Source organism: Eufriesea mexicana, unplaced genomic scaffold (assembly GCF_001483705.2).
Source record: "Eufriesea mexicana isolate 0111107269 unplaced genomic scaffold, ASM148370v2 scaffold16629, whole genome shotgun sequence".
In the NCBI taxonomy this organism is placed as follows: Eukaryota; Metazoa; Arthropoda; class Insecta; order Hymenoptera; family Apidae; genus Eufriesea; species Eufriesea mexicana.
Window position 1 is genome coordinate 230,333 of NW_016924050.1, and position 26,253 is coordinate 256,585.

Below are 26,253 nucleotides of genomic sequence, written 5' to 3' on the forward strand. Positions count from 1 at the left end.
TTTTTTTTTTTTTTTTTTTTTAATATTGACAATCAAATGATGTTCAATCATCGTTAGGACCGAAATTTTTATCTTCCTGTCATATTTCTCATACCTTGTGCTGTTAATTATAATTATTCTTTCAACACGATGCATGCTTTCAGCTAATATAGTAAAGAATATAGTATAACTATAAAGAATATAGTAAAGAATTTGCATCGCAAATACCATGCTTCATATCCCTAAACATATGTACACATACAATATATATGCATGCACATAAATTTATATGTATGCATGTACAATTTTTATTTCAGATGTACAAGTGGTTATACATGGATTTATACGTGTTATATGAACCTAGTAGCAATAGCTAACACTTTCGTATAATCTGCACCTTTGGAGTGTGTCTTTTCTTTCATGATTGTTCGAAGAATATGAGGAATAGGTACATGAATCCTAGTGCCCAACGGTGTTCCGTTATCGTCTATGAGTACTATGTTATTACTGTCGAATCTAGGTACCTTTGGATTTTGACGCTGTCTCAAACCAACTAATATACCTTTTTTCTTCTCACCTTTTATGGCAACTAGTACTTTGTCCCCTATATTATTCGTAAATAATGATAAATACCTATTAATTATAAATTATTTTAATAAAACCAGCTTACCTATGTAACCAACTCCAATTTTATTATAAACATGAATACAGCGTGGAGGTTTTCCTTCCATCATAGCCTGTTTTCCAATTTCGCTATTATCCACAACTCTTAATCTTGTCAGCTTAATTATTTGATTACATCTTGTTGATGTAGAAAAACTTTTGAATATAATATTAAAAAGTGAGCTGCGTATTGGCATTGTTTTGATGCTTTCTATAATATTATACAATAACATTAAATTTCTTCGATATATATGTATACAGCGTTTGTGCACATTATACTTTCATTATTGAATATTGCTCAATTCTTTCTCTGGCAAGAAAAAGGTTTTCAGTGTAAACTTTGAGTAAAAAATAAAAATAAAATGAAATAAATTTAATTAACTATAATTATTTCTTTCACTTTTAATGTCCTTGGTTTAAAAATATTATAAAGTTTGAAAAATATAAAATTCATTCTATTACCGGTTTTGAATCGAAATACACGAATTTTAAAGCAAAAGTTCAAATAAAATAGCAAAAATATACGTATAATCTTGTTCATATCTATTTTATTTCATTAGGATTTAATACTAATCACATAACTCACTTAATTTATCTAAAACCATTCGAAAAACGTAGAAATCTTTCTTTCAGCACTAGAAAGATTGTAAATCTATCAAAGAAGTCAAATATTAGAACATAACCTATACATACGTTTAATAGGAGACGCTATTTTCTTCGTCTAGAATGAATATGATTCAACGTTATCAAACGATAATTAGACACTTATGTTCTGGTTCTACTCCTCGAAAAAGTGCATTATGTGTTCGAAATTACAGTATTAAAGGAGATTCAACTGGAAACTTAACAGATAAGGAGAAATATGAAATTGGTGACATAGATTCAGAATTCAACATTTTTAAGCAGATTTCTGAACTAACCAAAGATCTTAAAACTAAAGATAATGTTGAAACTTCAAAATGTAATACTTTCACTTCCTTACTCCGACATTCCAAATTCATAAATGTGAATATTGAATGTTTTAGTATATTATATGGTTTAATAATTTCTTTGCACAAGATCTACGTGTTATTACTTTTATTTGCATGTATTAATTACATTTCAGCTAGGAGATCCTACACAGAAAGCAGTTGTGGGTGAAATTTTTAATGTTGTCGGTAATGACTTATACATTGACTTTGGATGGAAATTTCATTGCGTGTGCCCAAGACCTGAATTACAATCAAAGTAAGTCACAAGTTCCAGTTCCTATTATATTAAATGGTCATTTTGATTTTATTGTTTCAGTTTATTCACTAGAGGTACAAAAGTTAAATTATTAATAAAAGATCTGGAATTATCTACACGATTTTTAGGTGCAACTACCGACTTGACATTATTAGAAGCAGATTGTACTCTTCTGTCTATAATACATTATTCAAAGAACATAAAACAGTAGTTACGGTTACTTTGTACTATGCTAAATAAAAACAGTTAAAAGTTCAAATTAAGTATCTTCCATATTTCTTTTATTCATTTATATATAATATATACGATATATGCTGAAACTTTTACATCTATCAATGAACATTTTACATTAGTGTAACTAATAATTACTATACAATATACTTACGTAGACCTTTAATAGACCATTTATAGCTTTTCGATTGTTTGATATATTTAAATCAATTTCTGAATTGTACCATGTTTATGTTATAATAAACGTTCAACATCAAATAGGCCCATTAGCTCAGTTGGTTAGAGCGGCGTGCTAATAACGCGAAGGTCGCGGGTTCGATCCCCTCATGGGCCAATATTTTTCTTTTTTTTTTTCTTCTTAACATTATAATACAAATTTATAACATGAATAATTTTATTTCTAACGTAAATGTTTCCATTTCTGATCTCTTTCTTTCCTTTTTTCTTAGGAAAAATACCATCTGCGATTGTAAGCAGTTACACATATTCGTAATATTATCTTATCTATCGATGTAATAATATATACGTATAACCTTTCTATAAAGGTTAACGATTACATGAATTGCTTCAATGGTCAACATAAACGATAAACTTTGTTTTAAACGAAAGGATCGGAACAGCATTTATTTAGATTTATTCTAAGAATAAGACATGCGGCGAGCGGAAAAAATACGTATATCAATTTTACAGTGAGTAAATTATGATATCGTTTAAATTGTTTTCTTGTACAAAGTCGAATAATTATATGTGTATTTTTAATAATAATGCTTAGGTGGAGTAGGTTGTCTTCATACGTACGTAATTTGCACAATTCTAGAATCGCAAGTAACAGATTCAATAAAGTAAGGACAAATCTTTTTAATTAAAACTCTTTTTATATATTTTAAAATTAATCGAAATCGTAAAAGTACAGTTCCTCATTATATTATAGATTTTAATTGCAAACAGAGGGGAGATTGCATGTCGTGTAATAAGAACTGCCAAGAAATTGGGTATAAGGACTGTAGCAATATACAGTGATGTAGACAGAGATAATTTACATGTAGAACAAGCAGATGAAGCATATTGTATTGGCCCAGCACCTTCTAATCAAAGTTATTTAAGACAAGATAAAATTATATTTATCGCAAAGAAGTCAAAATGTCAAGCAATACATCCTGGGTATGGATTTCTTTCAGAAAATGCAGAATTTGCAGAACTTTGTCAAAAGGAAAATATTACATTTATTGGACCTCCAGCAAATGCTATTAAAAATATGGGAATTAAGAGTACTTCGAAGAATATGATGATAAAAGCTGGCGTTCCTGTTATAGCAGGTATGTTTTATGTCACTATATGCATATATGCACACATTTTTATGAATAAAAATATTAATCATATTTAATATTATGCTATTGACAAAGTTAGGATATCATGGAGATGATCAGTCTAATGAAACCTTGTTATTGGAAGCAAAAAAAATAGGGTTTCCTTTAATGATAAAAGCTATACGTGGTGGAGGAGGAAAGGGAATGAGAATAGTTTCAAAAGAATCAGAGTTTATTGAAGCATTAGAATCTGCAAGAACAGAATCTGAAAAAGCATTCGGTGATTCGGCTATTTTACTCGAACAATATATCAGTAATCCAAGACATATTGAAGTACAAATTTTTGCGGATATACATGGAAATATTATACACTTGTTTGAAAGAGATTGTTCTATTCAAAGAAGACATCAAAAGGTTATCGAAGAAGCACCTGCAGTATGTACATTTAAACTTTTATGACTCACATATATCGATGGATTTGTTCAGTACCACAAAAATCATAATTATGTAGCGATCATGATGTTTCGTAGCCCGGCATTTCAGCAAATTTAAGGTCGGATTTAGGCACAACAGCAGTTCAAGCGGCAAAAGCGGTGGGATACGTTGGCGCTGGTACAGTTGAATTCATAATGGATCCCAATCGGAACAGCTTTTATTTCATGGAAATGAATACGCGCCTTCAAGTAGAACATCCTGTCACAGAAGCAATTACAGGATTAGATTTGGTCGAATGGCAGTTACGAGTGGCTGCGGGTGGAGAACTTCCATTAGAACAAACAGAAATTACTTTTCAAGGGCACGCTTTTGAAGCCAGAATTTATGCTGAGGTGATCATATTTTTCTTATAAATTTGTAAAATTTCGTGTCTTAGCGAAGAAAAGTGGGCTTTGACTTTTAGAAATATATTGTTCTGTTGTATCCTGCTTTTCTTTTAATACAACGAATTGTAAATCCGTTGATTATAAAATTTATAATTTTATTAAATTGTAGAATCCGAGGAAGAATTTTCTGCCAGGAGCGGGAAAGGTATCATATATGAGAATTCCGGAAAGCTTAAGTAAAACGATTAGAGTCGAAACCGGAATTCGTGAGAAAGACGAGGTATCTGTTCATTATGATCCGATGATCGCAAAATTAATTGTCTGGGGAAAAGACCGTCAAGAAGCATTGGCTATATTGAGATTGCAGTTAAATGACTATAATGTAGGGCAATTTGCGAACGAAATACAGTTTTCGCCGAAAATATTAGATATCTATAAAATTTGTTACATATACTTTTAGATAGCAGGACTTGATACGAACATAGAATTCATTAAAGATTTATGTTCTCATTCTAATTTTTGGCAAGGTCAAATACATACAGGATTCATAGAAGAGCATTATCGAGAACTATTACCAAATTTACATGTACCAAGTGAAATTGCGGCTCAGGCTACTCTCGCTTTGATACTTTATGACGACACGCATTCCTTGCAATCTTCTTTCAAAACCAATGATCCTTTTAGCCCTTTCGCGACCGAAATCGGCTTAAGATTAAATTACACTTTAACACGAACTTTTTCTTTCAATGTTGGCGAAGATGATATTAAAGTTGAAGTAAGATATGTCGAACCTGAGATCTATTCCATGAGAATTAATCAAATTGGTCCTTGGAGAAGAATAACAGGCACATTAAAAAGAAAAGAAAACTCGCTGGAATTATGTACTGAAATCGACGAAACTATTACCAAAGCGAGAATAATCAAAATCTACAACAAAATACATTTATTTACCAAAGCTAGTATTTTCTTCTTTCTAATAGATTTTTCTTAGATGATAACAATTCATAAAAATGTCACTCAACAATTTATTCATTGCAGTTTTCACTCTTATAGGATCGTGAATGGCAATTTGATATACCCCCCACGAAATTTCTCTCCAAATTGACAAATAATCAGACTGAATTAGATCCATGTAAAGCTTTAAGTCCTATGCCAGGTTTTGTGGGAAAATTATTTGTGGCGAAAGGAGATACTGTAAAAATTGGGGACGCTTTAGTCGTGATTAACGCCATGAAGATGGAAGTACGTTTATATCTATTTCAATATCATTGGAAACACAAATATGTGTTTATGATTCAAAGTTGATCATTTGCTTCCAGCATATTGTCAGAGCATCCACAAGTGGAATCGTCGAAAGTGTATCGTGTTCGATTGGTGACAATGTGCCGAAGGATAAAGTTCTCGTTAAACTGATTAAATCTATATCATAAGATACAAATATTATATATTAATGTGTATTATTGATTTTGTTTATTTACGTTAGTGTTTTCAAATAGTTTGTGTTTTTATTTTACAATAAATAACATAATAAATCAAGCATAAAATATCCATATATATATATATATATCGTAATATTAATCGGACGTAAAAGTGCAAGTGTTTCAGCTACTGACACAATAAGGTAAAACAATGAAGGGGGAGTCAATCAGTGTCGTACGATAACAATTTCGAATCAATTCTTCTATTGCTGAGTATTGCTAACAATGATTTACGAAAGGTTAAAGGTCCATGTACTATATTTCTCGCGGCGATTATACATGCGCATATATACAATGCATGAATTCTAATTGTTGGCTAGTAATCTAGTAGCATCATCACTACTGAATGGTAGTACTTGCATTTATATGATGTGACGTATATATGATAGAATGATAATGTAATTTCGCATTAACTAATAATTTTAAATACGTTGAGCCATACAAATCGTACACATATTACGTCATTTCCGTTGTTACTAAAAACGCGCCAAATAGTGTCGCATTGTTCGCTCATATAGAGAAATTATTTAGCAAAAATGACAAAGTGGTCTTTAGAAAAAGTGATTTTAGATTAAATTAATACAGTTAAAAAATATAAAATAAAAAAAGAATAAAAAAAAGGAAATGAGTAACTTTCGGTCCCCAATGCGCTGTATTTCTCCTAATGCAAGGTAATATGATAAGCTATAATTGAAATCGGGAATTGAATGGAAGGTTAGAAAAGTAGTTACTTCAATTTTGTATGTTTAAATTAAAATATAATTTGATTTATAGGGTTTTGACTGCCAAACCTCAAGTGGAACAAACACTCGACATAAGGCAAGCCCAAAGTAGAGCAAGAAACAGTATCACGTGGTTTTTTGTCAATAGTTCTTTACTTGGAATCCTCGTCTTTGATATGTAAATCATTCGCCTCTCTCTTTATCAGTCAGTTGTTTACTTTATCAGTATTGGGGAAAGCAAACATAACCTATAATGTTATATTGTAGATTATATGGAGGTGCAGCGTATAAACCATTTTGTTGGACAGAGTGGTGTTTGGCCTCGATATTTGCATTAAATGCCCTTTATCATATAACACGTTACACATGGGCAAATCTTTCTCTACGTCCAATTTTGCTAAGCCCTAAGCAAAGACGTTTGTTAGGTGTATCAGAGGATGATCCCCTTTTTAGGAATGAACTACCAGCATCACAAAAGGCATGTGAGCCAATGGTTCCGTTAAATTTATCATGTATCAGTTTCAATAGAAGAATGAGTCTTGGTTCTACCGGATTAAGCGAATCTAGTATGACAAACATTTTTTCTTTACCTTTTAATATCTTTCAAACAATTTTTCCATGAGATGTACATAAATTTTGTTTTCAAGAGGACTTTTCATCATCAAATCCATTTTTTAAATATGGTAGTCCTACATCACAAAAATCAACGTCCAGCCCTAATGGATCTTTCAATAAATCTCTCAATGTTTCAACAAATGGAAATCTAACTGGTGAAGATTTGATTCAAAATGAGAAGGAATTAAAAAATTACTTGGAGAAAGCATGTCAAAAAAAGCATGTTCTATCAACGGATATTGATCAGCCTTCTAATTTACTTAGTTCATTTTGGTCGCATCCAGCAATTAGAAGTCCTGGAGAAGTCTCGTCATTATTAAGAAGATGCGCATACCAACTGGCACCTATCATTGGTAAGACAGCATATGATTTTTCCTTTTTTAATGAAAAAGGAAATTAAAACGTTTTCTTTTTCGATAGATAAGTCAAAATCAGTTAGTCCAGGAACTGAAGAGGGCAATTCACCTAGGGGTATGTTTGGTGCACCAGATGTTTGGAGAAAATATAGAATCGATCCGATTAAAGTAAACGAATGGACGGCAAATCTTCGTATGGCAAGTAGAACGATCAGATAATAATTTCTAACATATTTCTTTGTACTTGAATATCTGTAACAAAAATATCATATCAACCATTTCAGTGGATTAGCAAAACAGTTGTCGAACGTGTAGCAGCGGAAATTGATAATGTTTGTTTGGCACTGGTTCGTCATGGATTAAGTGATTCTCAATTGGGATGTGTTGGATTGCATAGATTAAGAAAGCTTGCACAAGCACCATTTTTGGTCTCTGCTATTCCTACATTACCAACTTTGGTGCCTTTCTTAGAACTTTCTAACAACCAGGAATATCTAGTTAAGAGAATCAAAACACTTGCAAAAGGAGGTTCAATGAGCGAATTCAAGTGGAATGGTGGCGGACCTCATAATAATAAGGAATGGGATTCCAGTTTACCTACTGACTCGGCGGTAAATAAATTTTTGGAAAAATTACATTATACTATATATAAAATTACATTATTATATATATATATAATTTTTCCAAAAATTTATTTATTTATATATATATATATATATATATATATGTTATTTCTCTAGATAATCATGCATTTAGTATCAACGTATATGGATACACAACTAGAAGCTCCTTTAGATCAACCCGATGCACGACCGTTTACATCAAGATACATGGCTAGATCAGGAATGACTTTACCGCGTAGCAAAGGCCCTGTGATAGTATGCCAGTCTATAAATCCACCACATTATAGTTTGGCACATTCTGGAGATTCATCGCCTAACGATTATGAGGAAATACAACATGTAAATATATTCAATGAAATTTACTTTATCATCACTTTTACTTAATTTCATTGTTGTAATATTTGCAAATTGAAATTAATTATTTCCTCTTTTTCATTTTTAGGGTAGAAACAACTTATTTCATACACTTTTGTTATTTTTATACATCGTTAAAACAAGAAATCATGGTATGTTGGGTCGTGTTAATTTAGGTACATCAGGTATAAACGTTTTATGGGTAATCGATAGTTAAACACTCGGTTCAGTCTAACAAATGACAATATTACGTCACAAATATTTGATTGTGTGTCATTTTTCTGTGCTTTAACTGTTTGTTTCCAATGATTTATTTATTACTTTGTACTTTTCACGCGTAGAATCACTATCAACGTATTTTCTATTCTTTTTTTTCTTTCTACGTTTGCTTTGTTACAAGCGAGAAAATTCTGCCCGCGCGCACAAGTGCGCGTGTATGTACAAATATATATATATATATATCTATCTCACGATATATCGTTTACCTGTTGTGTCGTCGTCAATCAGCGGAATAAGCAAAAATCTATATTTTGATACTACGGATGTTTTATTCACAGTATTTAAGTATATGTACAAATAAATCATAAACCAAGATCCGCATCTGCTGAAAGTAAATTTTTAATACGCTGCAATAGTATTATAATTGCAGTTTTGTAAGCCTAGTTTCACTTTACAAATTTTAATGTAATGTGTCCTACTGAATATGCATATGCACGTATGACATAACAAATACCACAGAATTGTTTCACGGGATTCTTGAAACTGGGATAATCTTATTAAATAAATGCCTCAATCTAACGGACCATAAAAGGGATCTGCATTCGTATTTGCGTTCCATCGATATCGTACTACATTAGGAATGCGATTACTTTCAACGATACTATTAACGTCACATAATTTTTATACAATCTTGTGATTCTTTTTTGTCCTTTTGTTGTAATTTAATAATCAGAAATCCATACTTTGTAAAAAATTATGTTGCACTTTTCGTACAATTTATAATACATTCTTTGGATAATAGTTTCTATACGTTTAAAATCAATCGGTATATACACCATAGTTATATGCCTTGATAAAATGATAAGACTTTTCAATGTACAGTTAAAAAGCGGTAGATTCGTTTGTACGTTAGTTTAGTAACTTTTCAAATTCAAAACAGGTTATAATTTTTCAAGGCATGCGGAACTTAGTCAAGTTACGATATCTTAATGGTATTAACAGATAAACTGATTAGAATGAATTAAAAAAGAATTATTATTGATCTTCCTACATTTGTATTATTTTAAAACGACACCATAGAATGGATGAAACATTTAATAGTTCCGAATGAAATATGACAACGGAACGTATTTCACAAAATCTTTCTGTACGACTTTTGTACCTTTCGCATAAATATACATACATCCATGCATACACGTATATATTTACGCTTATACATGTTTGCGTGTTTACATGTCATAAATGTAATTGCTTTCCGAACAAAAGGAACGAACGACAAAAGATACACACACAGGAAACATTTAAACAAACTAACTTGAAATTATGTGACACGGAATATATAGTTTCTTTTTATATTTGAAACGCCAGTATAACTGTCATTTAAGAACATACCTTAACTGCTTGAAAATGAAACTTCGCTCTCTTCCCTAACATGTAAAAGAATTTTTCATTCAATTATTTCTTTTTTGTTCTTGTTCTAGATCTGTGATACTCTAAACAACTTCACCCAATCCCCATATAGTTTACAACAGTTACAGCTCATATTTAAATATAAACAGAGATATACAACGTATAATACAAAGTCAAAAAACAGTATCATAGTTACTTTTTCATCACGTCGTTCCTCGTTTTCTCCCTCGCAATGATGAGAAGGAAAGTTTTGGTTTCATGAATAGAAACGAAAAAAGAATTTGATGAATACGCAGGAAAGTGGCGTGTGAATTTATGACGTAGTAAAGATTTTGGTTCCTTCTGGTAATATTACTTCCTCACCGACATCGGTAAGAGTAACCGTGAGAGGAAGGATCAAAGGCATTAATATCTCTTGATGTTGCATTACCGTTTGTTGAGTGGTAACTGGCTCTGGTTGTCTAGTAATAGTAATAGTTTTAATATTCTGTGTTTTTACTACTTGGCCTTGTCCAAGAGTGGCCTGTTGTAATACTCTTTGCTGATTTTGAACCGGTTGCACTTGTGCAGTTAATGTTTGCGCACGGTTCTGATTTTGTACAAAATTTTGTTTGCACCTCTTACTATGAGCGTATCGACTTCCGTTGTTGTTGAATCGTCGGTCGCAGGTTGGACAGGCGTAAGGTCTTTGACCGGTATGTATGAAAACATGCTCTTTAAGAGATTTTAGGCGGCGGAAATTCTTCGGACAGTACTTACAATGATACTTGGCTTCGCCTGTGTGCGAGGTCAAATGATTGGCAAGTGTATCAGCTCTAGCAAATGCTCGTGAACAGTATTGACAAATATATGGCCGTTCCTGCGTATGTGTTCGCATGTGCATTTTCAAATATGCATTCGTTGTGAACGGTCGAGAACAGACCTCGCAGACATATGGTTTTATACCATTATGCGCTCTAAGATGTGCGATCAATGTCGTTGATTGTGTAAAACTCTTCGAACAAATTTCGCAAAGGAATCTTTTCGAGCTATCCGTTTCTTTGTTCTTTTTGAATGTTCGATCGTGCTTTGATAAATGATTTGTTAGTTGTTCTTCTTTAATAAAACGTTTTGTGCACCGTGTACATTTGTACGGTTTGATCATATTATGTTTGGCCACGTGTATCTTCAAATGTTCTCTTCGATAAAATTTTTTCGGACATATGTCACATAGATACTTTTTCCCTTCATGAACTTGAATATGTCGTAAAAGCCCCTTTCTCGATGTATACTGCTTGTTACATTCCGTACATTCTAAGCCTACGATATCAGTTCTTCTCTTTCGGCCAATTTTTTCACCAGGCTTTTTCTCCTCAGGTCGCGGTTCAATATCTCTCAAATCTTCCTCTGTAAGAATACCCTCGGTAACATGTTTCGATCTATGCTCACGTAGAATTTCGTTGTTTTCAAAACTATCTCCACAAATATTACACTTTCTCACTTGATCAGGATTCTTTTCCGAGCACTTATCATAATGAGCTTTCAGTTTGTCTTTACGGTAAAATTTAACGTTGCAAATATCACACTCGAAGTTTGGTTCCTCGTGCAACAATTGATGACGTAACAATGACTTTTTCGTGCTATACCGTTTTTTGCATTTTGCGCACTCATGATTGTCCATTGGCCAATCCAAACCACTCTCGAAATCCGAATCGTAATCATCATCTCTGTGCTCCCCGTTGTCCATCTCTTCGTTGATACACTCCTTTTGCCGTTCTTTCTTCTCTGCCAATTGCTTTTGCTTCTCCGACTTTAGCATTCGTTGTTGTTCATCTTTTACATGTTGCTCCATATGTTTCGTTAATGATTGCTTTGAACTGCATTTTTTATTGCAGCTTGCGCATTCAAGTTCTTTTCTATAATTATGTTTCTTCTGCGAGGAAATGTCTCGCTTATTCCGGCTATAATTATTATCTGTAGAATTAGCGCGATTAATCCTGCCATTATTCTCCTCTTCTTCGTCGTAATCTTCTAAACCATCCTCGGTTTTAATCTTGTCGATAATCTTTTGTGCGGCTTTCGCAGCGACTCTTTTAATACGTTTATTAGGATCATACTCTTGCCCATGAAGAAAAGTTTTATGATTAGTAGCTATGAGATGATTACGTAAAGTAAGTTCATTACCGAATGTTTTGTTACATTGTGTACACTTGTAGGTTTTCACACGTTCGTGTTGTTGTTCCGTGTGTTTTTGCAAAAGATCCTTCGTTGTAAATCGTTGGCAACACACCTTGCAACTATGGTCCATCCCCGAATGACGATGCGTTTCTATGTTTCTAAACAATATGATACATTTGTCAAAATGAATTTACAAACTATCCGCTCGCGAAATATTTAAAAACCGTTGCTTCTTACCTACCTGTCGTTTTTCTTTGATGCGTTATTTTCGATCTCCAACAATCCTGCTACAGATTCATTATCCATCTCATGATTCCTTTCTTCGTTTTCTTTATCCATTGTCTGGTAACTAGCTGTTTCTTTGTTAGTCGGACATTCTGTATCCATTTCAAGTTCTTGCTCGGTTAATACCCCTTCGACAACGTGTTTCGCACGGTGATTTCTTAACTTTATCAACGAATTGAATTCTTCTTCGCATATGCTACACCTCAGAGCAGCATGTGAAATCGCATGTTTTCGCAAGCCGCGTTTTGTGTAAAATTTCTCCGTGCATCTATCACATGCGAACGTTTCTGTACGAATACTACAATTCTCCTGTTCCCGTTCTTTATTTGAATTATTACCTACTACTTGTCTGACATCGTCATAGTTGACATCAATATCATTATTGTCATCATCGTCATTGTCATTGTCATCGTCGTCCTCGCCATTGTCATCATCATCGTCGTCATCATTGTTGTTGTTATTATTGTTCCCGACCCCACGTCCATTGATTCTTTTCGTTTCGTTTCCCGTTTCTTCCTCTCTATGTTCTTCCTGTTCCTCTTGATCTTCCATCCCGTCCTTTATTTCCATTTTTGTTCTAGTAACGTTTTCCCTTTTTTGTTTGGCTTTTTTCCGATACTCTATATCCAAATGTCGCCGTTCGTCTTCATAATCATCTAGATCTAAACTGTGTTCATCTTCGTGGAATGATATTTCTAAAGGCATCGGTTCATCCTTTCCCTCTTCTTTCTCCCTCTCATGTTTCTTCAAATGTTTACTAAATGAGATTATATATATATATTGTTTGCCACAATATGGGCACTTGTTTGATCTTTTACCCGATGGGGGCGACTTAGCAAGATTGTAGATGTTCTTCTGCGGCGTGTCCGGTGTCTTTTTGAGAGACAATGCTTTTCGTACTTCCTCGTGAGAATGCATATGTTCTTTTAAAACGTTTTTCGACAAAAATTCCTTATCGCACAAGTAACATAGAAAAAAAAATTTCTCCGCTTGATCAGAAGGCTGACCTTTCTTTAATCTCGAGCTTAAATTTAAATTCTCAAAATAATTTTCCTCGTCAGAATCTCGTTTCATTTCAACGTTTCGTCGAACTAATTTACGTTTACTCCTTCTAGTTTCACCATGAAATTGAGATTCTAACTCGGCTTTAACATCCGTATTTGTAATATCCGATTTTTCTCCTTCATCTTGTCCTTCACGCTTTGTCGCGTCGGCCGCCTTTACTAACAGATCTACATATTCTGCGCAATCCTCGCGCTGGAATGATTCTTCAGAGGTTAGTTGTTGTTGTTGTTGTTGTTGTTGTTGTTGTTGGTGATGATGATGATGATGATGATGATGATGATGATGATGCTGATGATGCTGTTGTTGCTCATTTGCGTTAGATAATACGCATTCCTGTTGTAATATATAATCATGTTCCACTGTTGAGATATTTTCAAGACAATCGTGATCCCGGTTTTCGTGTTTTAATAATTTTTCGTTCTTGATGACTTTAACGTCTTCTTCTTCCTCTTCTTCTGCTTCTTCTTCTTCCTCTTCTTCTTCTTCTTCTTCTTCTTCTTCTTCTTCTTCCTCCTCCTCCTCCTCTTCTCCTTCCTCTTCCTCTTCTTCTTCTTCTTCTTCCTCTTCCTCTTCCTCTTCTTCTTCTTCATCTTCTTCTTCATGATTTAGGCACTCTTCTGCTGTTTGGTCCGTCGTAATAGTTTGATCTATTACTTCCTCCATTATCGCGCTAGGATTCTGTTCTGGGAAACGCGAAAGACTCGTTAACAACGGAAATGAAAATTTCGAACTTTTAACGAACCTTTATTTACCTCTCATAGCCTGTTCTTCATCAGCTAATTTTTCCACTTGTAATAAAGTCAATTGATCCTTCAAAAGCGATGATTTCTCTTCCCGAGACATCGTCGCAAGCGTTTCAGCGGTATTTTGATAATCATTCCCTATGTGCATCTCATCCATATTCTCGTTTTGCTCTCCTGACTCTAGATGTACCTCAACTTCATTAAAGAACAACTCTTCTTTTATATTCATAGTAACAAATCTTTCCCTGAGAACTGTGTCAGCTTGTTCCACTTGTAGTTTAAAATCGTACGCGGATTCAAGTTTGTCAGCACATAAACAGCATACACGCGTCGGTAAGCCATCGCCAGGTAACATCTAAAATAACCAAGGAACAACAATAAGACTTATTACAAAAATTGATTTCGCACATGATTTATGGTTTTCTTATTACTAGAAAAACATTTTAATCATAACGCATAGAAACGTTTAAACATTGAGTATGTTGGAAACGTAACATGAAGTTAAAAAACGAAATGAATAACTGTAAGCAGTAAACAACCTTCCAATTTTCATATTCTTTTTCTTTTTCTTTTCTTTTTTTTTTTCTCTTTCTTTTCTCTTTTTCTTCTTCCTGGAAGGGGAAGAGCGCATTACGCATCTAATGTCGGGCGTATTACTTTATCTTACAATTTCTACTACATCATATAACCTCCAAATTACATGTCTAACCTTAACATTAGCGAAACTCATTGCCTTTGCTGAAAGGGACGCAACCTCACTCTCCAAAAACAATTCCCGCATCACCAAATTGCCAAGAAGACAAACACGACATATTTCTTCCGTCGACACAATGCCCTCTTCGTTTTGTGACGAATCGGACGTATTTATTTCCACGGCGTCCATGTTTTGTTTAGTGGACTGACTGGCCCGTGCCTGCTTCCCGCAGATCACAGCCTACAGTCCACAGTCACCCGGTTTCTCGCTCTCTCTACACTACCTCCAATCGTTATCCCCGTTCAGCTTCTTTACTTTCCTTTACCACCGTATCTATGCCAAAATCACTAACTACAGATGCTAACTAACGTTCGACACGGCTTCTGATGTTTGTAATAATAATATACTACTATAATAAATAGTAGTATAAATAACTATTATAAATAATTTATAAATTCACTCTTTGTCTCTTTCTTATGATATTTGTCACGTTATAGTCGTCGAAGTTCACATTTTACATATCACTATTAGCTGTACCCATGGTTCTCTAACAATTTTAACTTGTTTCAATTAATTCAATATTTGTTAGTTTCCACATGTGATCATAAAATAGTAAATACGTAACGGTTACGAAGGAAAACGACACTTTATCACCTTGATTGCACATTTAACGATACGTTATATAGTTGTATAGACAACTATTATAATGGAATGCTAGCATTTATTTTGCGCGATTATATTATTTGCTTTAGCATTAATTATACAAGTTATAATAGTACCAGTTTGAAATGAAAAATTTTGTTATTATTATGTCATTACCTCCGTATAAGAACTTACTTAGAATTATTTGAAAATTAAAGTAACATAATTAAAATATTTAAAGCAAAATGAATGTTATTAATTTTAAATTTTATATGTAAAAGTATTTTTCGCATGAAATTTTTTAACCATTTGACATTAAAGCATATTCACAAAATTCTTAAATTCTGACTATTAAGAGTAACTTCGAATTTACTCTATCAATTACTTTTTCCCGCGTAAGTGAGGCTGTAATTATAGTATAGGATAGACCCATTACCCATTGTATGTTCTTGTTTTACAGCTCGGGAGCTTCGTGAGCTTAAATATTATTCTAATATCAATCCCACCATTACCGATTCAATATGGTGTAATGATTGATTTTCAAACTGGGTACACGAGTATAACTAAGTTTATACTTACTATAGCATTATAAACAAAGGGAAAGACAAAATATTTTATAGTTGAACCAAGTATATAAAGCATAAAGTATATAAACACCAAATATATAATTTTGTATTTCCATAATGCTTGTATATGCTATAATAATTATTTGGGTCGGTAACTCTGTGTTACTATTAAAATAAAGTAAAGTAAAGCTATTACACAAGTTAATAAATAATGTTTATTTATTGATATTAGGGCAAAAAGCAGAACAATGAACAAGTATTATAGAAGTACAGAATATTGTACTTTACTTTGTTCGTGATTATAAGATTTCTTATCCTACACCTTATCTGTAATTTCACAATTACAGTTAGTTTTAATTTCAATTACTACGAATGTTATGATTTGATTCTATATTGCACCGGTAATATTGGAAATGATACTAAAATGATAGCCGAGTACATAAGCTTTTGAAACATGAAGCAAATAAATACATTGATATAGTAGATCTATCGCGTTCCTTGTCCGTGGTGATAAGTCTATCTTACACCACGTCTCTGTTAATGCCTTAATTATTTTATAGTGACCCCTATTAAGAAAAAGGAAGAAATTTGTTGAAATTTCTTGAATAATAACATTGTTTGAAAGTGAAAAGTACCAACGATAACTTATGAGTTATAAAAATCATGAAAATTAGTTACAATAATGTTTCAATATTTTTGATTACTACAAAAACAGTGTTACGAATTATATATCTTTGACTTACAATTAATGTCTTGGATACAATATAATAATCATCGGTAAAATATCTACTTTATCATTTATTTTGTATTAATAATTATAATCTGATTTTATTTAGTAAATTCTTGAGATACATATATCGGAATAGGAAGATGTAATGTAGAATGAATCATCGTAAGATGCGCGCGCACATAGGTACAACTCTTCGTCGTTTTCTACGCGTTATAAGTTCGCGTTAGATTTTATATCTACGATCTTGGATGATCATATGAATGTTGACAGACGTTTTAAAGCAACTACGAAAACTATCATCCTGTGTAATTTATATTGTAAAGCGAATATTTTTGTACCTTTTTGAATGTACGACATATCGAATCCTTTAGGAAGAATTGTGAATTTCTTTCATACATTTTCGGTGAGTTATCTATAAATAGAAAGGTTTTCGAGAAAGTTAGTGACGAAGTTAAATTGTGATATTAATATTTATGTAATGTCTTTTTTCGCATAGAACTGCGATTTTAAAACTGATTTTGTTTCAAAGTATTCAAAGTGTTTTAAACTCTACTTGTATTGTAAAAGGTTCTATATAAGCAAGTACTATATACATAAGTTAGACCAGATCGTTCGTGTGTTCTTCATATTTGTGCATTGCATTTGCTTATTCATATAAGGTAATAGGTATATAGATTTAATCGTACATATATGTAATATCGTATTATGCATATGTTCAATGTGCAGTGCTAGGGGAGGTTCTTTCAGTAAAAAGAGGAGAGCTCAAATCAATGGGAGTAAAAGAGATAGAGAAAGTATGCTTGAAATAGGAGCCAATAAAGACTCTGAGAGAAAGAAGGACTATGTTTAAATATCCTTCGGCAGGAGGGAGATTATTTTTAGCCAATATGATACATATTATTCTTCTCAACTTCTAGTTTTCAAGATTCTACATATATGTATCTCTATAGAATAAACGTTTTTTCTTCCTCTTGTTAATTCTCTTAGAACAGATTGTTTTTATTTTTAGCAAAATTATGGAAAGTGAACAACGATATTATGAATTACGAAGTGGAAGCAGGTCACGTTCTAGAACTCCTTTGGTACAAAGCTGCACATCAATTGAACCAGAGACTTTAGAACACCATTATGATTTAAGAAGTAGAAGTCGGGAAAGATCTTGTACTCCTGGAGATGTTGCAAACAATAGACAATCCGGTCCAAGAATTTTGTAAGTGTTAATAGCATTAATTATCAATTATCAGAGTAATATTAATTGTGAGAGTACTTCAAATCAAACATAATTTACATGCATTCTGAATTATCATTTCATAACTTCTATAGACCTAGTAGCAGCAGTAAAGTAAATGACCAAAGTGTGGATACCATGGTAGAAAGGAAAAAAGTTGTTACAGTTGAAGCAATATCAGAGGGTGAAAACAAGCGACTTGAAAATTCTACAAAGAGAGCAGAGCGTCGATCGGAACGGCAGAAAACAAAGAGGCAAATATTTGCAAATGGTCAACCTGACAATAAAGAAAATTTATCAGGACCTAAAAGTATCTCTCCACATAGGACTTTCACTAGTGATTATTCTTCAGAAGAAGCAGAACATGGGGATTTGTCAAATAAACCATGTTCAGCACATGAAATTTATAAGCAAGCTGGTGATTGGTGGAAGTATGTATTTATGCTGCCAAAATCATAATATTGTATATTCACCAAGCTGAAATTAATCAATTAATTAATTATTTTATTGATAATTTGTTTTATCTTTGTATTCTAGTGTATTTAATTATATTGCATTCTTTGTTAATGTTTCAGTGTATTTCCTAAAACGGATTACACCTATTCTGAAAGGTCTAATTGTCGTTATGAAATAGCGCCAGGTATATTGGCAATGCCTAATATGTCACGACGTTCTATTCATTCAAACATGGAAGATTCTAATCGATTTTTGCACGGTTCATCTGAGCGTGATATTCATGAATCAACAAACATTGAAAAAAAGAAGGGAGTAAAAGCAGAAAATTGTACAGTATGTATAATGGTTTGATATTGTTTTTACAGTATCTATTTTTAACGTTATTTTTAATTAATAGAGAACTCGTGTTATTCCTACTTTCTGTAGCTCATTAATGAATTATATGGATCTCGTGTGCCAAGTTCGGATGGAAAATCCAAGGTTCAGTATATGAAGACTCATGTAGAGCAATATCGTTGTCACAGAGAAGTAATTTATACAGAACCCAAAGATTCGACGAACTCACAAACAAGGTTTGTGACTGCCTTTGTTAAAATCTATTCATACAACAAATGTGAAAATGTGTTTTGAAAATGTGAAAATGTGTTTCTTAGGCATTTGTTACGTTCTGATTTACCGGCGAAATTTACTGATTCCCGAAAATACAATATCACGTCTACCGTCGATTCTGATGTTGAATTAGAAGAAACAATTTCGAATAACCATAATCAAAGGAGCAAAGTAATACAACAAATCATGAGTTTTGTGTCAGTTATTCTCGTATGGTTTAGTAAACTCCTTGAATTTCTGAAGCTCAAGACAGTTAAAAGAAGAGAATATTCGACTAATGAATATCAAAGACATGGTATGAATTATTAGCATACTTGGAAAAAGCCATATCGTGACAATCTTTCGTCTATATAATACCAAATGGATAATTTACTAACACGTATTAATTTTGCCCAATTTCAGAATCTAAATGGTTAGAAATTTGGGAACGTATCGATCATTGTTTGCAATATATTTATCTTTTTATGGTCAAAGTGTTCTTCTTCGATTCATGGTTATTGAGCCGTATATCCAGTATCAGAAGATGGATTCATGAGGGAAGCCCAAAGGTTTTTTGGGTTGCCTTACTGCCCTTGCTTCTTCTTATTGGTAAATCTTTATAATCGTTAAGTCATTGCAAAAGGTTCGCCAATTAAAAAGTCCTTGTCTCTATATCGATATTCTTTTTTATTTTTTGCTTCTCTCTCTCTCTCTCTCTCTCTCTCTCACACACCCCCTTTCTCAAATGTGTGTGTGAGCGCGCGCGAATGTGTGTACGCGTATAAGCACACTTACGCACATGCATACACACATATCTATTATGTTCATCCACAAGATCGAGTTTTTGCCTTGGCATCTTCGGGAAGACCGGTGAAACCTATCCTGGCGTTTCTTTTTCTTTTTGTTTCAGGAACTTACGTCGTGCAAAAACAGTCCTTTATCTGTCTGGATTCTCTGCACAATATTCCCTATGATGTCACTGAGACGAGCTATCGCATCTTTAACGATATTATCAGTTTAACGTTTTTTCAAAAGAATTTATATGTTGAATATATGAAAACGCTTAAAAATTTATCAGAATATTTCTTGCCTGGTGTGAACGTGTCTTTACCCGAGATGCCTTAGCATTGGTTAGAATTTGATCTAGTGCCCAGGCGTCATGAACATCTCTTTTTCTTTTTTCGAGAGTCTTTTGTTTGCCGATTTTTATTAATTTCATAACTAGTTTATAACAACGTGGGGACTTAATTGAAATCTTAATTTATGTTATATATACATATATACGTATATACATACGTACGTACATACATACACACATACACACACGCGCGCGCCCACACACACACACACACACACACACACGTGTATACACGTATACATACATACAGGTACACGCGTAAAATGTAAACATATGTATGTATTATGTTCGCATTGTAATATATAACGCTTACTTTTTGTTCTGTTTGTAAGAAATGATTACTGATCTTAAGCCGTCGTTGTTTTTATCGTATTTGACTAACTATTGCTGGACAAATTTGTACCTTATGTATGTATCATACTTTTAAAGTTGGAATGATAGATGTTGTAATTAATGCTGTTAGATACTGTGGTATTATATTTTCATTTATATTACATACATCAGATTTTATTACTAGTTAGTACATCTTTTCTTTTTTGATCGTGCATACGAACGAGTTAAATGACAACAATTCGATCAAAAAATTATCTTCATGTGTTTCCAGTGTTGCGGTATCAGTAAGAGCACGTTCATACGTCGTCCAACGCGTTCGTAAAAATAGTAAAAATAGTTACAATAGTTTGATGTTCGTAACATTGTAATGTTATTTATAAAAAACCAAAAACTGTTATGAATGAAATCGAGTAAATGGTTAAATTTAATGACGGGAGAAGGATAGAGGGAGTAGGATTACTTCATTGGCGATGTAAAACTGGAGTATTCGCGCTTCGCAAGGAATATGGACATAGTCTCTATATCTCGATGTCATCGGCATGGTGAGTCCCTTCGTCTATCCTTCTCTCGGTAGTTGTATCAAGTTACAAAATCGACAAAAGATTCTGAAGAAGATTAAATTTTTATATTTCAGGTTATTGGTGTTTACCACAACTTTTAACGCTTTTCTCTTCAACTAAAGTTATTACACACCAATTTGGATTTGGATCGGAGTTAATTGCAAATGATAAGCGATTATTTGCAAAAGAAGATAACTTTGAGTCTATTACTGACAAATTACACAGTAGAATCAATAACTTAGAGAATCAAGCTACTGAACAGTCTGTAAGAATTTTTGTTGGTTTTTAATTTTGATGAAAGAAATTTCTTTTGTCTTCTTCTTTATGTATCATGTACTAATGAAACGCTTGATATATAGGATCGTATTTTTAACATAACTCAAGTGCTCGAGCGGCTAAAGAAAAAAGAATATGTTTGGTCGAAGTATGACGTAAGTTCAAATGAATTGAATTTGTAACGATATTTCCCAAGTTTAATGTATGCTGCTTTTCTTCTTTCAGAATGAAATATTACTCTTGGAAAAGAGATTAGAGGAATATAAATTAGTCGATGTGTACGCTAAAGAGATTGATATTATTAAATCGCAACTGGAAAGATTGAAAAATTTTTATTCGGAATTAAAATTGTGTTGTAATGCAGATATGAATCATATTACTAGCGAAGATTTGGAAAAGCATATCGAGACTGTCTTAGACGAATATTTTAATGCATTAATATTGAAAGCAGAAAAAGTTAAAGGTATTCGATACCTAATTACCATATGAATCATATGAAAGATTCTTGTGCTTCTCTGTTATATTTCAAATGGGATAGTGATTTTACAATGTAGTCTTTTTACAGTACGAGATAAATCATGGATTGCTAATAATAATGTTATAACGGATGATCGTGTGCGGGAAATAGTTAAGGAGGCCTTAAAAATATATGATGCGGATAAAACGGGACGCGTTGATTATGCTCTAGAATCTGCTGGTAAATTCGCGTCATATCGATTAACCGGGTTCGCTAATTGTTCCGACTGAATAAAATGCATTGGTTTCTTATTAATAGGTGGTCAAATTATTAGTACACGTTGTACACAAAGATATGATATAAAAACTAGAGCATTCAAACTGCTAGCTTTTACACTCTATCATGAAAATAATAATCCCCGCACCGTGATACAAGGAAATCCAATACAACCAGGCGCATGTTGGGCATTTCAAGGTTTTCCAGGATACCTATTAATCAAGTTACGCAGTTCTATTTATGTTACTGGATTTACCGTTGAACATGCACCAAAATCGATTTTACCTAATGGAGAAATGAAAAGTGCTCCTAAGAAATTTAACATTTGGGTAAGTAAATCGATCGTTTTGTATATCCGATATGCAGCTTAATTCCGTATTTTCATATACAGGGTTTCATCGATGAAAATGATACTGAACCTGTGTTGTTCGGCGATTATGAATTTACAGCTTCGGATGATAGTTTACAATACTTTCCAGTTAAAGTGAGTTACGCTTTTAATACAGAAATTCTATTATTCCCCGAAGCTCAGAAATTTGTACACGGAAGGAACACGGGTTTAATTAACCATAACGTTTAGTTGACTAAATTTTCGTAACGGCAGAAGCGAACAAGACATGTGCTGACCTAACTCATTTTACTACTGCATTAGAAGGATTAAGATTATTAAAAGTGGAGTTAGTTGGAGCGAACAGAATATCCGTTTTGCTCCTGTTCCGCTCGAATGCAAATTCCTAAGCTTGACACAGTGGGTCATCTTGAAAGTAACCGTGGTTTTATATCTTTCGTTTCAAACGGATATCCATCATGCTTTGGAGGATATCGGGTAGGATATCCACCCACCATAGATATCATATTTCATCTACCGTGGAAATTTAATATTATTTAAATTCAAACAAGCACAATTATGTTATGTGTACTTTTTCGATTGTGATATAATAGGATAAACATTACGTGTTTACTCTACATGCTGTACATGGGCTGAAATTTACGCCATATACTTTCGTGATCCAACTATCGCATTATTCATAAATTGATGCTTGACGTTGAAACAATGCCAATGAGATCGTATCATACGAGCTTACGTATGTTCATTACAATAGTGCTCTAAAATCTAAAAATTGTTGGAGAACTAGTAGGATCGTATTATAAAAATTCGAGTTCACTTTAAAGTAATTTAAAGCTGCTTAACTTTAACAACTAGGTCGTACGAGATTGAACGTTTGAAGGATTGTTATCACATTTTGAAGAAGTCATATTGTAACATATTTTTACGGAGTGTATGTACATCAAGTATGATTTAGAGGGTTTCCTGTTATTACGTTTGTAAAGATACATTCGATATAATGGTGCTTGTTCAGAAAAAGGAGATATGAAATTCAAATGCTGTTATTTTGTATCGTATTGTCAAGGCGAAAGTTTCAAAAACCATGTGGTAAGTTTCAGGATGATCAAGTTATATAGTTTATATGCTTCCTTCGAGAATCATTTCAATATAATTGAAATTTTTAACTATAGAATACAACAATCAAGACTCCATATGAATACGTGGAATTAAGGGTACATAGTAATCATGGACAACTTGAATATACATGTTTATACAGATTTCGCGTTCATGGAAAACCGGTCTAAATGGTTACCGACTGACAAATTAAGTGCAAATTTTTTGATCATTATAATTGTACTGATAATGTAGCAGGAGCAGATTTGCAATTCAATTCATATCAGTGAATAAACGAGATAAAAACGAATGCATGGTGAAATGGGAAAGAAAGAGGGTGCCTTGTGACTGTGTACATGCGACTGTGTGTATGTGTGTATGTGTGTGTGGGGGGGGGGGGCGAGAGCCGTTTTATATAGGTGCCTTTGATTATTCCTCGTATCAATTTACCATCACTGTCTAGAGAAAGATTTATTTTCTTACGCGTAATCATACGTAAGACAAATAAGGCGAACGTAAGTTACCGTTACCATACGTAGACATATAGTAGCAATATAATGTCTAATCGTTTGTAAAGAGAGTCGATTACTTAATAATATTCTTTCATTGTATGTGTGTTTATGCTCCGTCTTCACAGTTTTATCGTTAAGCACAAATGAAACAACTGTTTTCGGTGAAATATACATAAAGCTACATCATAATCGATTTTGCGTAGGGATAGTTATATGGAAATGAGAACAGATAAGTCAAATTGTAATTTGAGGGAAAGGTCAGTGTTCCAAATATTATCCAAAGTTCAATACCATAATGTTTGTGATACCGTACAGTTGTAGAATTAATGCGGCAGTACAAATTGTAAAGGAGTGAAGCCGTGCCTAATTTTAGGTACATGTGCAGTGTTTATACGATAATCTTGATTATACTAATGCGTTTTATAGAAATCTAGTATAACATATCTGATAATATATTTGGTTAGCGCATATACACCGCTGTGCGCATATTATGTACATATGCACATATATTGTACATGTATGAAATAGTAAAAAATATATTGTTTTGCAGGTTATGAATTAAATTTACAAAAAAAAAAAAAAACTGTTTTTACCTCTGTTATTTGTTTTCCTGACCTCTTCTTAATATTCAGATTAATCTATCGGACAAAATGGTATTTCTACCGTTATTTTATTATTTCCGGAATTTTCCGCGTAGTATCGTTTTATAAGATCAAAGGTGTACAATATCCAAAGTGTCATAGCATGGAATCATATCGATTCCGTGCCGTACCGTTCCAACAGATAAGTGTTATCTGAATCTTCCCATAACATTGGTAGTACTGATCATCTGTCTTTATACATTTTGCATCATGTTTGTTTTTTGAGAAACGACAAATTTTTTGCTGAAATAGACGTAAAAGCGGCAGTGACACGTAAGTACGTAGAAATATATCGTAGAAAGAAATTAAAAGACAACGTAATTACTTTAAACGTTTCATTATCCGTGTAAATATTATCTTAACATGCGAAAATTATTCGATTTTATGTTTATATCGGTTGAAAAAGTCATTGGAAAAAAGATTTTACTAGTTATAAAAATCTAGCATTTACACTTTGAACTGTATATAATGAGAGTGTATAAAAGTTTGTGCGCAGAAAATGTTTTCGAATGATATTCTATGGGCGATTTTCGTATAGTATGAAATTTTTCATATACGTAGTCATTTAATCACGGTTGCTTAGTTGTATATACATATATACACACATACATAGCATGGGTAAAAAATTGAAAAATTGCATGATGAGAATCGTTGAGAATTAATATCGTTATGCATAATTATGTATGTCGGAGGAATGTGAAGATATATCCTTGTAATATCGAGTTGTATTCGAAGCACGAGAAACAGTTTCGATTCTATGACGATAGACTGTATTTATGACAAAGTTATAAACCGAGGGTCATCGAGTGTCACCGAGTACCATTTATGCATAATGTGGCATAAAAATATTATTAGGTAAAAGGATTATAAGACAAGAGATCGATTACATAACGATGAAAACCAAGTAAGTAGCGACAAATGAGTGCAGGAGTGGGGTTGGGGGTAAGGGGGGAGTAATGGAAATAAAGAACTTAAACATTGATTTTTGATTCATGTTTATGCACGCAAAACAAGAATAGATTTAAATATTCGCGTCAATAATCGTACGCGTACACATATGTGCGCGTACACGTCGCTTAGGACTTCCATAGAGCGCGTGTACGCAATTTTCTATTCATATACGTGCATATTTATACGTTACACTTTATGCACGAGTGTAATATAAAGTGCACATATATTGTACAGTATGTACATCTACATACGCTTGGTATATATGTGTGTGTGTACATATTATGCATGTATAGATACATGTTATGCACATGTATACATATAAATATATATATGTTTATATTTATATTTATATATAATCTTCTTTTCGCGAAGTATATATTATATTATTATACAAGATGTACTATAATATACATTATAAACAAACGTGCATACGCTTATTCACATACGCGTACGCAACGCACACGTATATGCACATGCATATACATTCACACGCAAACGCACCCGTGCGC

The 26,253-nt window shown here is 33.0% G+C and overlaps 7 protein-coding genes and 1 non-coding gene across 14 annotated transcripts in view; 6 read left to right on the forward strand and 2 right to left on the reverse strand.

Moving 5' to 3' along the window:
* Positions 1-219: 219 nt before the first annotated feature.
* Positions 220-1,411, reverse strand: mRpL14 (mitochondrial ribosomal protein L14). Of its 2 annotated transcripts, none has more exons than XM_017909225.1 (3): positions 1,229-1,297; positions 650-853; positions 220-583 (listed from the first exon to the last, which is right to left on the reverse strand). In XM_017909225.1, the coding sequence occupies exons 1-3, from the start codon at positions 1,245-1,247 to the stop codon at positions 330-332; spliced, it is 477 nt and encodes a 158-aa protein (XP_017764714.1). In that variant the 5' UTR covers positions 1,248-1,297; the 3' UTR covers positions 220-329. The 2 variants fall into 2 exon arrangements, with proteins under 2 accessions (XP_017764714.1, XP_017764715.1); XM_017909226.1 differs by lacking the exon at positions 1,229-1,297 and adding an exon at positions 1,336-1,411 and having other exon boundaries at positions 330-583.
* mRpS28 (mitochondrial ribosomal protein S28) lies at positions 1,342-2,080 on the forward strand. Its single transcript, XM_017909224.1, has 3 exons — positions 1,342-1,647; positions 1,748-1,869; positions 1,930-2,080. The coding sequence occupies exons 1-3, from the start codon at positions 1,369-1,371 to the stop codon at positions 2,078-2,080; spliced, it is 552 nt and encodes a 183-aa protein (XP_017764713.1). The 5' UTR covers positions 1,342-1,368.
* Positions 2,081-2,360: 280 nt separating this feature from the next.
* On the forward strand, positions 2,361-2,434 carry TRNAI-AAU (transfer RNA isoleucine (anticodon AAU)). The gene has a single exon. It is a non-coding gene; the product is annotated as a tRNA-Ile (tRNA).
* A 225-nt stretch (positions 2,435-2,659) lies between these two features.
* Mccc1 (Methylcrotonoyl-CoA carboxylase 1) lies at positions 2,660-5,658 on the forward strand. 2 transcript variants are annotated; one of them, XM_017909215.1, is made up of 9 exons: positions 2,660-2,789; positions 2,873-2,942; positions 3,032-3,416; positions 3,508-3,842; positions 3,938-4,234; positions 4,398-4,610; positions 4,689-5,183; positions 5,282-5,470; positions 5,548-5,658. In XM_017909215.1, the coding sequence occupies exons 1-9, from the start codon at positions 2,752-2,754 to the stop codon at positions 5,656-5,658; spliced, it is 2,133 nt and encodes a 710-aa protein (XP_017764704.1). In that variant the 5' UTR covers positions 2,660-2,751. The 2 variants fall into 2 exon arrangements, with proteins under 2 accessions (XP_017764704.1, XP_017764705.1); XM_017909216.1 differs by lacking the exon at positions 5,548-5,658 and having other exon boundaries at positions 5,267-5,323.
* A 480-nt stretch (positions 5,659-6,138) lies between these two features.
* On the forward strand, positions 6,139-9,448 carry LOC108554079 (transmembrane protein 209). The gene is made up of 8 exons (XM_017909220.1): positions 6,139-6,377; positions 6,481-6,606; positions 6,696-6,994; positions 7,076-7,396; positions 7,464-7,597; positions 7,684-8,010; positions 8,140-8,361; positions 8,465-9,448. Exons 1-8 carry the CDS (start codon positions 6,331-6,333, stop codon positions 8,591-8,593), a joined length of 1,605 nt encoding a protein of 534 aa, XP_017764709.1. The 5' UTR covers positions 6,139-6,330; the 3' UTR covers positions 8,594-9,448.
* A 482-nt stretch (positions 9,449-9,930) lies between these two features.
* LOC108554097 (zinc finger protein 845) lies at positions 9,931-15,319 on the reverse strand. The gene is made up of 4 exons (XM_017909244.1): positions 14,965-15,319; positions 14,265-14,610; positions 12,404-14,195; positions 9,931-12,320 (listed from the first exon to the last, which is right to left on the reverse strand). The coding sequence occupies exons 1-4, from the start codon at positions 15,136-15,138 to the stop codon at positions 10,319-10,321; spliced, it is 4,314 nt and encodes a 1,437-aa protein (XP_017764733.1). The 5' UTR covers positions 15,139-15,319; the 3' UTR covers positions 9,931-10,318.
* Positions 15,320-16,827: 1,508 nt separating this feature from the next.
* Positions 16,828-24,696, forward strand: LOC108554098 (uncharacterized). 5 transcript variants are annotated; one of them, XM_017909249.1, is made up of 15 exons: positions 16,828-16,934; positions 17,897-18,097; positions 18,211-18,369; positions 18,442-18,546; positions 18,691-18,904; positions 18,998-19,143; positions 19,225-19,475; positions 19,583-19,768; positions 21,265-21,455; positions 21,550-21,621; positions 21,692-21,929; positions 22,032-22,163; positions 22,242-22,528; positions 22,591-22,683; positions 23,718-24,696. In XM_017909249.1, exons 1-15 carry the CDS (start codon positions 16,906-16,908, stop codon positions 23,829-23,831), a joined length of 2,418 nt encoding a protein of 805 aa, XP_017764738.1. In that variant the 5' UTR covers positions 16,828-16,905; the 3' UTR covers positions 23,832-24,696. The 5 variants fall into 5 exon arrangements, with proteins under 5 accessions (XP_017764738.1, XP_017764734.1, XP_017764735.1 ...); XM_017909245.1 differs by having other exon boundaries at positions 18,211-18,546; XM_017909246.1 differs by having other exon boundaries at positions 17,912-18,097; positions 18,211-18,546.
* A 278-nt stretch (positions 24,697-24,974) lies between these two features.
* LOC108554103 (peroxisomal leader peptide-processing protease) overlaps positions 24,975-26,253 on the forward strand; it is a 36,022-nt gene continuing 34,743 nt past the window's right edge. The window contains exon 1 of the mRNA XM_017909258.1: positions 24,975-25,066. The gene's annotated coding sequence lies outside the window, so the exon portion shown is untranslated. The remainder of the gene's footprint in view (positions 25,067-26,253) is intronic.